Below are 11,429 nucleotides of genomic sequence, written 5' to 3' on the forward strand. Positions count from 1 at the left end.
TGAAATAAAACAGATTCCCTTAGTGCTGCCCGAAAAACAGATTCACTTAAGAGTAATGAATTCGTGTTTTCCGCTTCTCTGAATGAAGCAAATTTCAGAGAATTTGATTGGCCTGTTATGTGTGAATCCGAACTTCTAAGAATGTTGAAGATCAAGAAGATAATCATCAACGGAAATGCTAGATGTTTCTCCTTGAGAATAACCGCCGGCGATTCCTTGCCATAAATGGCCGTCAGCACCGCCACCGCCGCCGCCCCCGTCACCATTCCAGTCCCACCAAAACCCATAATTCATGTCTCTGTTTTCTCTGTGCTCATCAGTTTTCTCGTTCCATCCTTCTGCTTCCACAATCCTCTGCGCATCAACGGCCATGCCGGCATTTGACGCCGCCGCCTGCACCGACCTCGGCGACATTTCTCGTTGCTGCTGGACATAACAAGAAGGCAACATCTCCGGTAGGTTAAGCTTCTCCAACGACGCCGGTCTCCTCAGGCAGTAGAAAGCCACGTCGTGAGCCACCGCTGCGGCCTCCGGAGAAGTATACGTGCCCAACCACAGCCGCTCTTGTGACCCCGGAACTCGAATCTCCGACACCCACTTGCCCCACTTCCTTCGCCGGACTCCCTTGTGCTTGACCGCGCTGTCCCTCCCTGTGACGCTGCTTCCATTGTTGTCGCCGGAGCTGCAACTCATCAAACCAGAAATGGACCAATGTGCGTATGGATTAAATGATTTGTAAGTCGTGAATGGTGATTCTGTGAGTGCTTGTGAGGAGAATCAGAGATAAGAGGATCGTTAAATAGGTTTTGAAGAAGACGATGATGACCTTTGAAGAAGGCAGAGGGCAAGTGTTAATTAATGAAGGTGGACCATGAAATATGAAATAGAAAGTCAAAATATTCAAAGGTCAAAGCAAACATTTAAATGCTGTAGCCTGCACTCTACGGCTCTGCCTCATAATTTTTCTTAGGTCAATGAAGATCATTAGTCTCTGTTATCTCCTAATGAGATATCTTCCCTTGCAATTAGCAAATAGGAAAAATGGCAAAAAAATTAAAAATAAAGACCCATAAAAATATTAGTATGGGTTTCGATAACAATAATATGATTTTTTTTTATAACGATTCTTATAAACCACGGTCCATGTGTGTAATTTTTTTTTTCAGCGGTTGTTTTTTGCTATTTTACCTAACAAATAAATGACAATTTGATAAACACTTTTTTTTTTATGTGAAAAGAGTTAGGAGAAAAATATAACGATAAAGTAGCATTTACCATACTTTGATGTTATTTTTGAACTGCATTGAACATTCAAATCTTATTGATACTGCATTTAGTATTTTAATATTATTTCTCTGGTACTTTTAATATTGTAATCTTATTTATAATACATTCAGTATCTAAAATTATAAGCAAATTTGGAACTGTAAACAAAATTAGTATGTCGAATACTATTGAAAAATAGCATCAAGATATTAAATGCTACTTTACCTCAAGAATAATGAGATAAAAAAGAAAAATCTTGATGAAGTAATTTTAATATATTATAATGTTTGTGATTATATTCTTTATCTTTCTTTTTGAAAAATATATTTACAATTTTGCCCTTCAACGCAAGTAAATGGCTAGAATTAAGTGTTATTTTGGAATCAAACCAGCAATAAATGAGAAAAAAAAGAATCCAAACAGTTCATGTTGCCCTCTGATTTGATTCTAAAAGTTTCTTATATTTTTATATTTAGAGTTCGATTGGCCTGGGAGGATATAAGTGGGGGGAATTTTAGTAAGTTGGATTTTAAAAAATAGAAATGGGGAACAATCTTTTTTATAATTTTAATAAATTTTTCCTTCTCTTCTCGTATCTATTCTCTTTATAAATATTTTTATCCTATCCCATCCCTTCTTAGCGTGTGGTTAAAAGAAAATAAAACACACATAGTGCTTGTTTGAGAGGACTTGAAAAATTTTCTATAAGCACATTTTACGTAAGTTGAGACAAAACTTCTCTTATATATTTGTCTTGTATTCAATAAATCCTTATTAAAAAGTTACTTATAAGCTGTTCCAAATAGGTTCATATATATTTTGGATGAAACACATAAAAATTCCGATGTCCTGTTTGTCTCTCTATCTAAATGGACTAAGCTCAGTCACAAGGCATCGCTTCAATTGTTATTTTATTGTTTGCTAGCCTCATCCTAAATGCTGTATGAGCCATTAAATTAAAGCTTGTTTATTAGGGTCCGTTTGAAACAGTTTATTAGTAGTTTTTCAATAGTGATTTCCGTAATACGAGGTAAGTATATTAGAAGAGTTTTGTCTTGACTTACGTGAAATGAGCTTATGGGAGCTTTTCAATAGTTGGAATTTTTCCATAAGCAAAAAGCCGATGAATTCAGCCTGTTTGGCAGAGCGATAGAAATCTCTAATAAGCACGTTTCATGTAAACTGATACAAAGCTCTTTTCACATACTCACCTCATATTCCGTAAATCACTGTTAAAAAATTACTTATAAACTACTTATAAGCTGTTCCAAATGGGTCTGAAATAACCTGCTTAAAGAACTCAGTAGCTTGAAAAATTCCCAACACTAGTAGGCATTGAAAAAAGACAACTCATGTTTAGTATCCATGTAAATATAAATTTGTATGATCTATTCAAGTCCATCTTGTCTATAATCCCTGTTAACTAAAATGGAAGGGTTCACGTAAAAAATTTGAGTGTGAACAGTAAAAAATTTCAGCTGCGCAGGGGAAAAAATTGGAACTTGGCTGAACAATGTAAACACTAAAACAACCTAGAAAGAACTGATGGCTTGCGGCAACCATTTTGTACCACCACATCACAACGCAGTTGTCCTTTCAGCAACAGGGGGCTTGCTTTTATTTTTGTTTGGTAACTTTTTAGGCACTGCAAATTCCTTGGTAATCCGATTGAATTATTGCTCCACTAGTAACTTTGATGACTAGAAATCCTAACACATGAATCGTATCAAGCAGAGGCGAAGAGGAGGTGGAGGATTACGTTAAGTTTCTTTTTTATAAAAAAATAATTGGAGAATTATTTCAAGGTTACTTCCACCAAATTTTTTAAGATGTAGAATTTCATCCATTTTGAGCATTATGATAACACCCGTGCTTGGTATTCAAACTTGTAGTTTTTGCTGGGATTTCATGGAAACGAATGTTCCCAATTTGGCAAATCTTCTTCAGCTGTGTGTTAGCAAGAAAGCTCTCCTTGCTGGTAAGGTTCTCCATGCACAAATCTTCCGATTATCCCTTTCTTCCGACACCTTTCTCTCCAACCACCTAATTGAATTGTATTCCAAGCGCAATGAGGTTACTGTTGCCTATCGAGTGTTTTGTAATACACCTCGGAGAAACATATATTCCTGGAATGCCATCTTGGGTGCTTAGTGTAGAGGGGCTTGGGGGTCTCCTTCAAAACCTAGTTTAATTGAGAGCACATGTTTTTTTTTTGGTGAAAAGACAGCACATGTATTTCTTTGCCTTGAAAAGTCCCTGAGAAGCCATACTTTTGACCAAGATAGGCTGATTCCAATCCTGTCCCGTCTCGTGAACAGCCCTATATATGAGTGATTTTACTAATTCATATCTAAAAGTTTAATGTATGTTTTTTCATTTTTATTTCCTCTCACTTACATATTTTTATCAGCTCTTCTTTTTTTCACTCATTTTCTTTCTCTCTCACATTTTCTCTATAGATAACCGTATGTTCAAAGGGGGAAAAAAAATACTAGCTCTAATTATTTTTATAAGATCCAATTAATTGAATTGTGTGATTTAAAAAATCTGTTAATATTGTTTAAGAGTAATAAATTAAAAAACATACTTCTGTTTTTTTTTCAAATATACCCTTAGGCCTTATTTATAAGAAGGCAGGAGAGAAACAAATACTAAGAAAAAAGATCATTTGTAATTAAAATTGGTGAATATGCATTTAATGTTCATGTAATTCTAAATTAGATCTTATAAAAAAATAGTAAATATTACAATTTTATATATTTATTATCTTTAGTAAATTTTAACTTACATTTTAATACATGTAATTGATTATTTGTAATTTATGAAAAAAAGAAAAGAAAAAGGAGGAGTACGAGAACAAAAAGATTTAGAATTAGAGAGGAAGTATTACTTAAAAGCTAAATTAGTCAAACTGATTTTCTGCCAAAAAAAATTATCCATTAGATTAGATGGTTGTTCAATTTTGACATTGGAATGGACAGGCTCTGGCTCTTCAGAAGTCAGAATCTATAAGACACGGGAGGATTTGAAAATGACCCCGTCTAAACTTTCATAGCCACTGGATTTTAGCCCTGCCGTGGTATAGGGAGAAGCCCTACTGAATAAATAAATAAAAATTATTTTTTCTCTTCTAAATATATACTTTTTCAGTCCTAAATATAAGATCTTTATACATACGTGTATAATGGTCTTATATTTAGAACCAAAGGAGTACAATGTAATTAAAAAATTTGTTTTTGCTTCTGAATATAAACTTCAATTAGTCTTACTTCAAAGTTTACAGTTTTTACTTTTTTACCCGACTTATCCACATTGATTACATAGATTAATAGGAGTGACGGAGGTAATGACTAAAAAAAACTAAAATATATTTATTATAAATAACTAATATATAATTTTTTATTCTTAATATAAAAATTAATTAAATATTCAATTTGGTTCAAATATAAAACTTTACTCACTTTGTTTTAAATATTTATCCATTTTGCTTTTAGTTCTCAAGTAATCTCTATGATAATTGCACATACTGAGAAAATTATTATCAGTAGGTAACTCAAATGCGTATGATTATTAAGGATATTTTAGAAAAAATAACATATATTTATTAGGAAGAATAATTAGCTTAACTAATTTTTTTTAATATTGACAAATTAATTATTTAGTACTTATATTAAGGGAGAATTCCACAAAAAGAATCTTGAAATTACTAAATCTCAAATAAGAAATTCCTACAAAAATATATTATTATTTACAAATTTAGTATTGTCAAAACCTATTAAAGTGTTGTTAGGAAACTTGATTTTGGGTTTAATAATTTAAAAAAAAAAAATTTTGTAGAGTTCTTTGTTATATTATAGACCCAAGATAGTATTAATTAATTATCTTAACATCTATAAACCTTATGTTTTTAACATAAAATCTAGTTGATTAATTTGAAAAGATTAAAAAAGTAACTAAACTACTCTAAATTATTTATATTTATTATTTTTCTGCAAACTAATTTGCGTTATTTATATATTAATATATAAACTAATAATAGCCATAAATATTTTAGATAGGAGTGTTCAATTGTGTCTCATTCCATTCTTGGCCCAGTCATTTTGTGACGAAAAAGTTTTCAAAACAAAACAAAATTATTTGAGGACGGGATGAGAGGCGCATGTCTCGTCTTGGTCTCATCCCGATGTATTACCTTTATTTTATTTATTATTGTAATAGTATTTTGGTAATAATATTTATCAATTGTTTTATTTATTTATTTATAAATTATTTTGTCTGGATTACATGATATTCTTTGCGGTGAATGTTTTAAGTTGTTTATTTTTTTGTCTTTGAAGATTATAAAAGCATTCTTTCTTGGTCATTATTTTCTCATATTTATTTATTTTTTCATATAATTTTTATCATAAATTTTTATACTTTGTCTAAAACTAGTTTTCAATTTAAAAAGAGTAAAAAGAAATCCAACGAAAGCTAAAGGGAACGGGACACGGGGCGGAAAAACCGTTCTCTCCAAATTATCGAGACAGGTTCATTCTTGTCCTCTCCTATAAGCACCTTTTAATTTTAGAAAGATCATGTAAATTTTGTTATAATTAAGTAATTATGTAATTTTTGTAATTTTCTCATATTAGTCAACTAAAATTATAATATTATATTAAACATATTGAGCGTAGGGGTAGTATATAATCCTTTGGTCCTATTTATATGGCAAAGAAAAAAGACATATTTTGTTTTATTTATAAGGCATTGAGAGAAATTTTTTATATGAATATATAATTTTACTCTTTATTTATTATTGTATTGACCTTATTTATATGAGGTACAATGCATATTAAATAGAGATAAAATTAAAAAATTATTAAATTTTAAATAAGAGTTAATGAAATATAAAATTTTTTTTATCATGAATAAAACATATTAAAAGTGATTTATAAATAGAATTTTATAATCAGTGTACTGTACACAAAAGACGATAATAGTTCAATCGTGGTCCTTTTCCCTTTTCGAAATACATTCATGATTTGTACAACAAAATCGGAGAAAGAATGAAAGATATACACTAAAGCCTATGAAATAAAACAGATTCACTTAGTGCTGGCCAAAAAAAAAAAAACACAAAGAAAAGAAAAAACAGATTCACTTTTTCTGCTTCTCTAAATGAAGCAAATTTCAGAGAATCTGATTGCCCTGTTATGTGTGAATCGGAATTTCTAAGATTGTTGAAGATCGAGAAGATAATCATCAACGGTAATGCTCGATGCTTCTCCTTGAGAATAACTGCCGGCGATTCCTTGCCATAAATAACCGTCAGCACCGCCGCCGCCGTCACCATTCCAGTCCCACCAAAACCCATCATTCATGTCTCTGTTTTCTCTGTGCTCATCATTTTTCTCATTCTTCTCTTCGGCTTCAACAATCCTCTGAGCATCAACTGCCATGCCGGCATTTGAAGCTGCCGCCTGCACCGACCTCGGCGACATTTCTGGTTGCTGCCAGACATAACAAGAAGGCAACATCTCCGGGAGGTTAAGCTTCTCCAACGAGGCCGGTCTCCTCAGGCAGTAGAAAGCCACGTCGTGAGCCACCGCTGCGGCCTCCGGCGAAGTATACGTGCCCAACCACAACCGCTGTTGTGACCCCGGCACTCGAATCTCCGACACCCACTTGCCCCACTTCCTTCGCCGGACTCCCTTGTACTGACGGCGCTGTCCCTGCTTGTGGCGCTGCTTCCTTTGTCGTCGCCGCAGCCACACCTCATCAAACCAGAAATGGACCGATGTGCGTATGGATTAAATGATTTGTGAGTCGTGAATGGTGATTCTGTGAGTGTTTGTGAGGAGAACCAGAGATCAGAGGAGCGTTAAATAGGCTTTGAAGAAGACGATGATGACCTTTGAAGAAGGCAGGGGGCAAGTGTTAATTAATGAAGGTGGACCATGAGATGAAATGTGAAAACGGAGAGTCAAAATATTCAAAGTTCAAAGCAAACACTTAAATGCTTTGGCCACCACACATCTGATAATCTGATAGTGTCTGTGCTCCACGGCTCTGCCTTATAATTTTTCTTAGGTCAATGAAGATCATTAGTCTCTGTTATCTCCTAAATTAGATATTTTCCCTTGCAATTAACAAATCAATGACAATTTGATAGAAATATTTTAATTAAATGTTTTATTGAACAATTTTTTTGCTGAAAAATGCTGGGAGAAAAATATAATAATGAGAATAAGGATAAAGTAGCATTTACTATACTATACTCTGATGTTATTTCTCAATTGCATGAAACATTCAAATCTTAGTACCTTAATATCATTTTTCTAGTACTTTTAATATTATAATCTTATTTATAATATATTTAGTACCTAAAATTATAAGCAAACTTAGAACTATAAACAAAATTAGTGTGTTGAATGCTACTAAAAAGTAGCATCAAGATATTGGATGCTATTTTAGCTCAAGAATAATGAGGGAAAGAAAAAAAGGAAAATCGTGATGAAGGAATTAATTTTAATGCATTATAAGGTTTGTGTTTATATTCTTTATCTCTCTTTTCAAAAAATATATTTACAATTTTGCCCTTCAATGCAATAAATGAGTAAATGGCTAGAATTAAATGTTATTTTGGAATTAAACCAGCAATAAATGAGGGAAAAAAAAAGAATCCAAACAGTTCATATTGCCCTCTGTTTCGGTTCTAAAAGTTGTCTTACATTTAGAGTTTGTTTGGTCTAAGAGGAGACAAGTGGGGGAAAATTTTAACAAGTTGATTTTGAAAAATAGAGATGGGAACAATCTTTTTATAATTTAATAAATTTTTCCTTCTCTTCTCATATTTATTCTTTTATTAATATTTTATCTCACATTTATATATATTTTTAAATTAAAGTCATTACAATTTTCCTCTCCTTTCATCCTATCCCATCTCTTCTTACGGTGTGGCTAAGAGCAAATAATACATATATATAAATATGTTTTTTTTTGGGTGAAACACATAAAAATTTCTCAAATTTGTAAATTCCAAATCAGAAACTAAAAATGACCTAATCACTTCCTTAACTTTTTTAGAAAAAGTTTAAAGGTGGCTAGGTCAAAATAAAGGTCGTGGGGACGGTGGTCATAGTTTAGCGCAAGTGGAAGGATGAAGTATGAGATACAAACTTTGTGAGGCTCCTAAACTATGTTCTCACAAGGCCCACGCGCGCTGTACGTATTGATGCCACGCTATCCCCTTTAAAATCTTATTTGCGTCCTTATTAGAGGAAAAAAAATTCATTCTATTTAAAAGTTACATTATTAAATTTTTATTATATTTTAAAATGTTATTTTCTTAAAATATATATTAAATTGAGATAAATTTTAAAAAAATTTTATATTCTAAAGCAGAGCTAATTAGTTTAAAGTTTTATTTGATTTGTGTAAAGTTGTTTTATAAATAGGAGGAGACAATCATAGAATAAAGATGTGTTAATTAAATATTTTGAAAATTTTTTTACTCTTCTTTAATCACATCTGGTTATTGATATACTCTTGGAATTTTAGACACAATCACTAGTTTCAATGAAAAGTAAAATTAAAAAAATCATGCATCATTGTCTTTTATACAAATGTAAAGATATACACTTCCATCTCCTAAGAATCATGAAATTAATTAAATTTTTTTTATAAATAGGATTGAACAAAGTATTTTTTTTAGTTCCTATTAATTAAAGGTAAAATCATATACTCATACAGTAAATTTAATTATATGACGCATATTAAAAGACCCAAAAAAAAAACCCTTTCTTCACCCTATATTAAAATTTTAGATTCCCATTATACTAACTGATTTTTAGCCCAACTTTAAAGGTAAAAATTGCTAGATTTGCAAATTTCAATTGCACTTTTCTCCAATTATGCATTATCATGTGTGCACAGTTTATTCTTGTAACATTCTAAGTTTTAATTTGAAGATTAGAATTAGTTAAGCTTTGATTATCCAAAAAATTGAGGTGTTAAGTAGTTGAAATTGGATGTTGAACTTAGAAATATTAAGATTAATGATTGAAGGTTATATCTCTAAATTTTTTTGGTAGTCTTGGAAATTAGGTGCTTGCAAGGGCCAAATGATCTTGCTTTTGAGTGATTCTTTTTACATTGAAAGATAAACATCTCATGCTTTTAGAAGAGCCTTAATTTGTAATTTTTAGAGATTATTGGAGTTAGTTATGAATTTTTGAAATTGAATCTCTTATTTATGTTTTTGCTAAATGTTTGCTATAGCAAATAACACAAGGTGTTGGCTGTGTCATTGCTAAACATTTGTTAGATGTTCACTATAGCCAACAACACAGTATTGACTGTGTCGTTTGCTAGATATTCACTATAGTGAATGTATCGAAAATTGATTTTATAAGTTAGTTTTAGATGCGATTTTTAGGAGGTTTGGGGAGAAGAACTCATAGAGCTCTATTAAGATTTGGTGTTTTTGACTTAGAGGAATATATTTGAGCTTCCAAATATTAAAATAAGTATTCATAACCTCATTTCTACCATTTTTTTCCCTAGATTTTTCAAGTTTGAGATAACTGAATCTTAGGATTCTTCAATAATTTTGAATGGGTTGAGATTTTAACCGAATATTTGAATGGGTTGAGATTTTAACAGAATATTTTGAGTTTGAATGACTTCTATGGACTAATCTAAGTGTCTAATCGGTTTAGTTTTCTTGGATTTAGAGTTTTGAGAAATCTAAACCTAGGGTTTGTGTTTTTGAGGAGGTTCATGATAATTAATAATATTGTAATGATTCAAATGAGTTTTGATGATTGGGTTCTGTTAATATGAGTTAGAAGTGATGTTTAATTGGTTTGAAATTTTGATTTGACTTAACTTAAAGCAGGTTTTAGAAGAGCGGTTGTTACAATCTAGTGTCAGAACCAAAGGTTTTACAAACTGCATTATGTTACATTGCATTTAGTGGTTACAATATTCTCACATAATCTTCCCTATTAGCTATGTGTGTATGGCTTCCTTGTTCATTCCTTTGTTATGGTGGGTTGCATCCTTAGATAGGGAAGATGATATGGATTAGGTCTCGACAGACTAACAAGATGATGTTAAACCCACAAACCCAACTAATGAATTGATGGTGCAGATTCTGTTCAACCAAGAGTCCTAACGGTAATAGTTAAAAGATGTGGTGGTAACACTAGTGGAGGAAAGAGAAAGAAACCTAGAGGAAGACATAAAAAGCAAGAATGTCCTTGAAGAATCAGGAGAGAATGGGTATATTGAGCTAATAGTGAGTAATTTTAGAACCTACCAAGATTTTACTAAAGTAACTATAGGAGGTAATGATCTTGGAAGCAGCAACAAATAGATGAGGCTACAATTCCTAAGAATGTCTAAAAGGAGATAGAATGCCATCACTTGAAGATGTTTCCAATAGACTTGGACCTTGTGGGTGTTGAGACCTGGATTAGTAGGCTAGAGAGCATATTTTATGCATGTGGCCGTAACCCTCATTAGAAACCATATGTAGCTATTGAGCTTTTACAAGATCGAGCTAAAATGTAGTGGAGAAGTGTGAGTGGCCTTGATGATTCGAGGGTTATTTGGGGGAGTTCAACAAGAAGTTTGTTAGCCGCTACTTTTTCCTATTCATGAGACAATAGAAGAAAATTAAGCTTTACACCTTGAAGCAAGGCAACATGCATGAGGACCAGTTAATTACCAGGTTTATTGATCTGCTGAAGTATGTTACTCGTCAAGAGTAAAATCACTCTTTTTGGTTGGCACAATAGTTGACGAATCATGCTAAGCCAAAGTTGAAGCAGTAACCAGCAACAATAGAAGTTAAGACTTTTGATGACATATGTGTTAAGTTATGGGTTGTGGCTATGAGAGCCTGAAAGGTAGCTGAGTTAAAAAGGGTTGAGAACTTGGCCAAAATAGTACACTATCCAGGACCCTTAGTGATACCTTTCGAGTTGACCAATATTCCATATGTCTTTGTGGATTATATGGATTGGATTTTCAAGTCCTTTTTATATAGATTTGTTTTGGTCTTTATTGATGATAGATTGATATGTGTCAATAATGAAGAGGGACATCAAGAGCATTTTCACATTGTGTGACGGATTTTAAGAGATCACTAGTTACATGCTAAGCCATCCAAGTGT

At 32.2% G+C, this 11,429-nt stretch overlaps 2 protein-coding genes across 2 annotated transcripts; both read right to left on the reverse strand.

Moving 5' to 3' along the window:
- Window positions 1-135: 135 nt before the first annotated feature.
- Window positions 136-693, reverse strand: LOC114760563 (ethylene-responsive transcription factor ERF019-like). The gene has a single exon (XM_028949827.1). It carries the CDS (start codon window positions 691-693, stop codon window positions 136-138), a length of 558 nt encoding a protein of 185 aa, XP_028805660.1.
- Window positions 694-6,253: 5,560 nt separating this feature from the next.
- On the reverse strand, window positions 6,254-7,582 carry LOC114760564 (ethylene-responsive transcription factor ERF020-like). The gene is made up of 2 exons (XM_028949828.1): window positions 7,572-7,582; window positions 6,254-6,999 (listed from the first exon to the last, which is right to left on the reverse strand). The coding sequence occupies exons 1-2, from the start codon at window positions 7,580-7,582 to the stop codon at window positions 6,480-6,482; spliced, it is 531 nt and encodes a 176-aa protein (XP_028805661.1). The 3' UTR covers window positions 6,254-6,479.
- Window positions 7,583-11,429: the final 3,847 nt, after the last annotated feature.

The sequence above is a fragment of the Neltuma alba genome, unplaced genomic scaffold (genome assembly GCF_004799145.2).
Source record: "Neltuma alba isolate B1F8T4 unplaced genomic scaffold, ASM479914v2 tig00010998_pilon, whole genome shotgun sequence".
NCBI lineage: Eukaryota > Viridiplantae > Streptophyta > Magnoliopsida > Fabales > Fabaceae > Neltuma > Neltuma alba.

Excerpts from the sequence above, each read along its gene's own strand:
- LOC114760563 (XM_028949827.1), bottom strand. The coding sequence starts at position 693 with ATGAGTTGCAGCTCCGGCGACAACAATGGAAGCAGCGTCACAGGGAGG.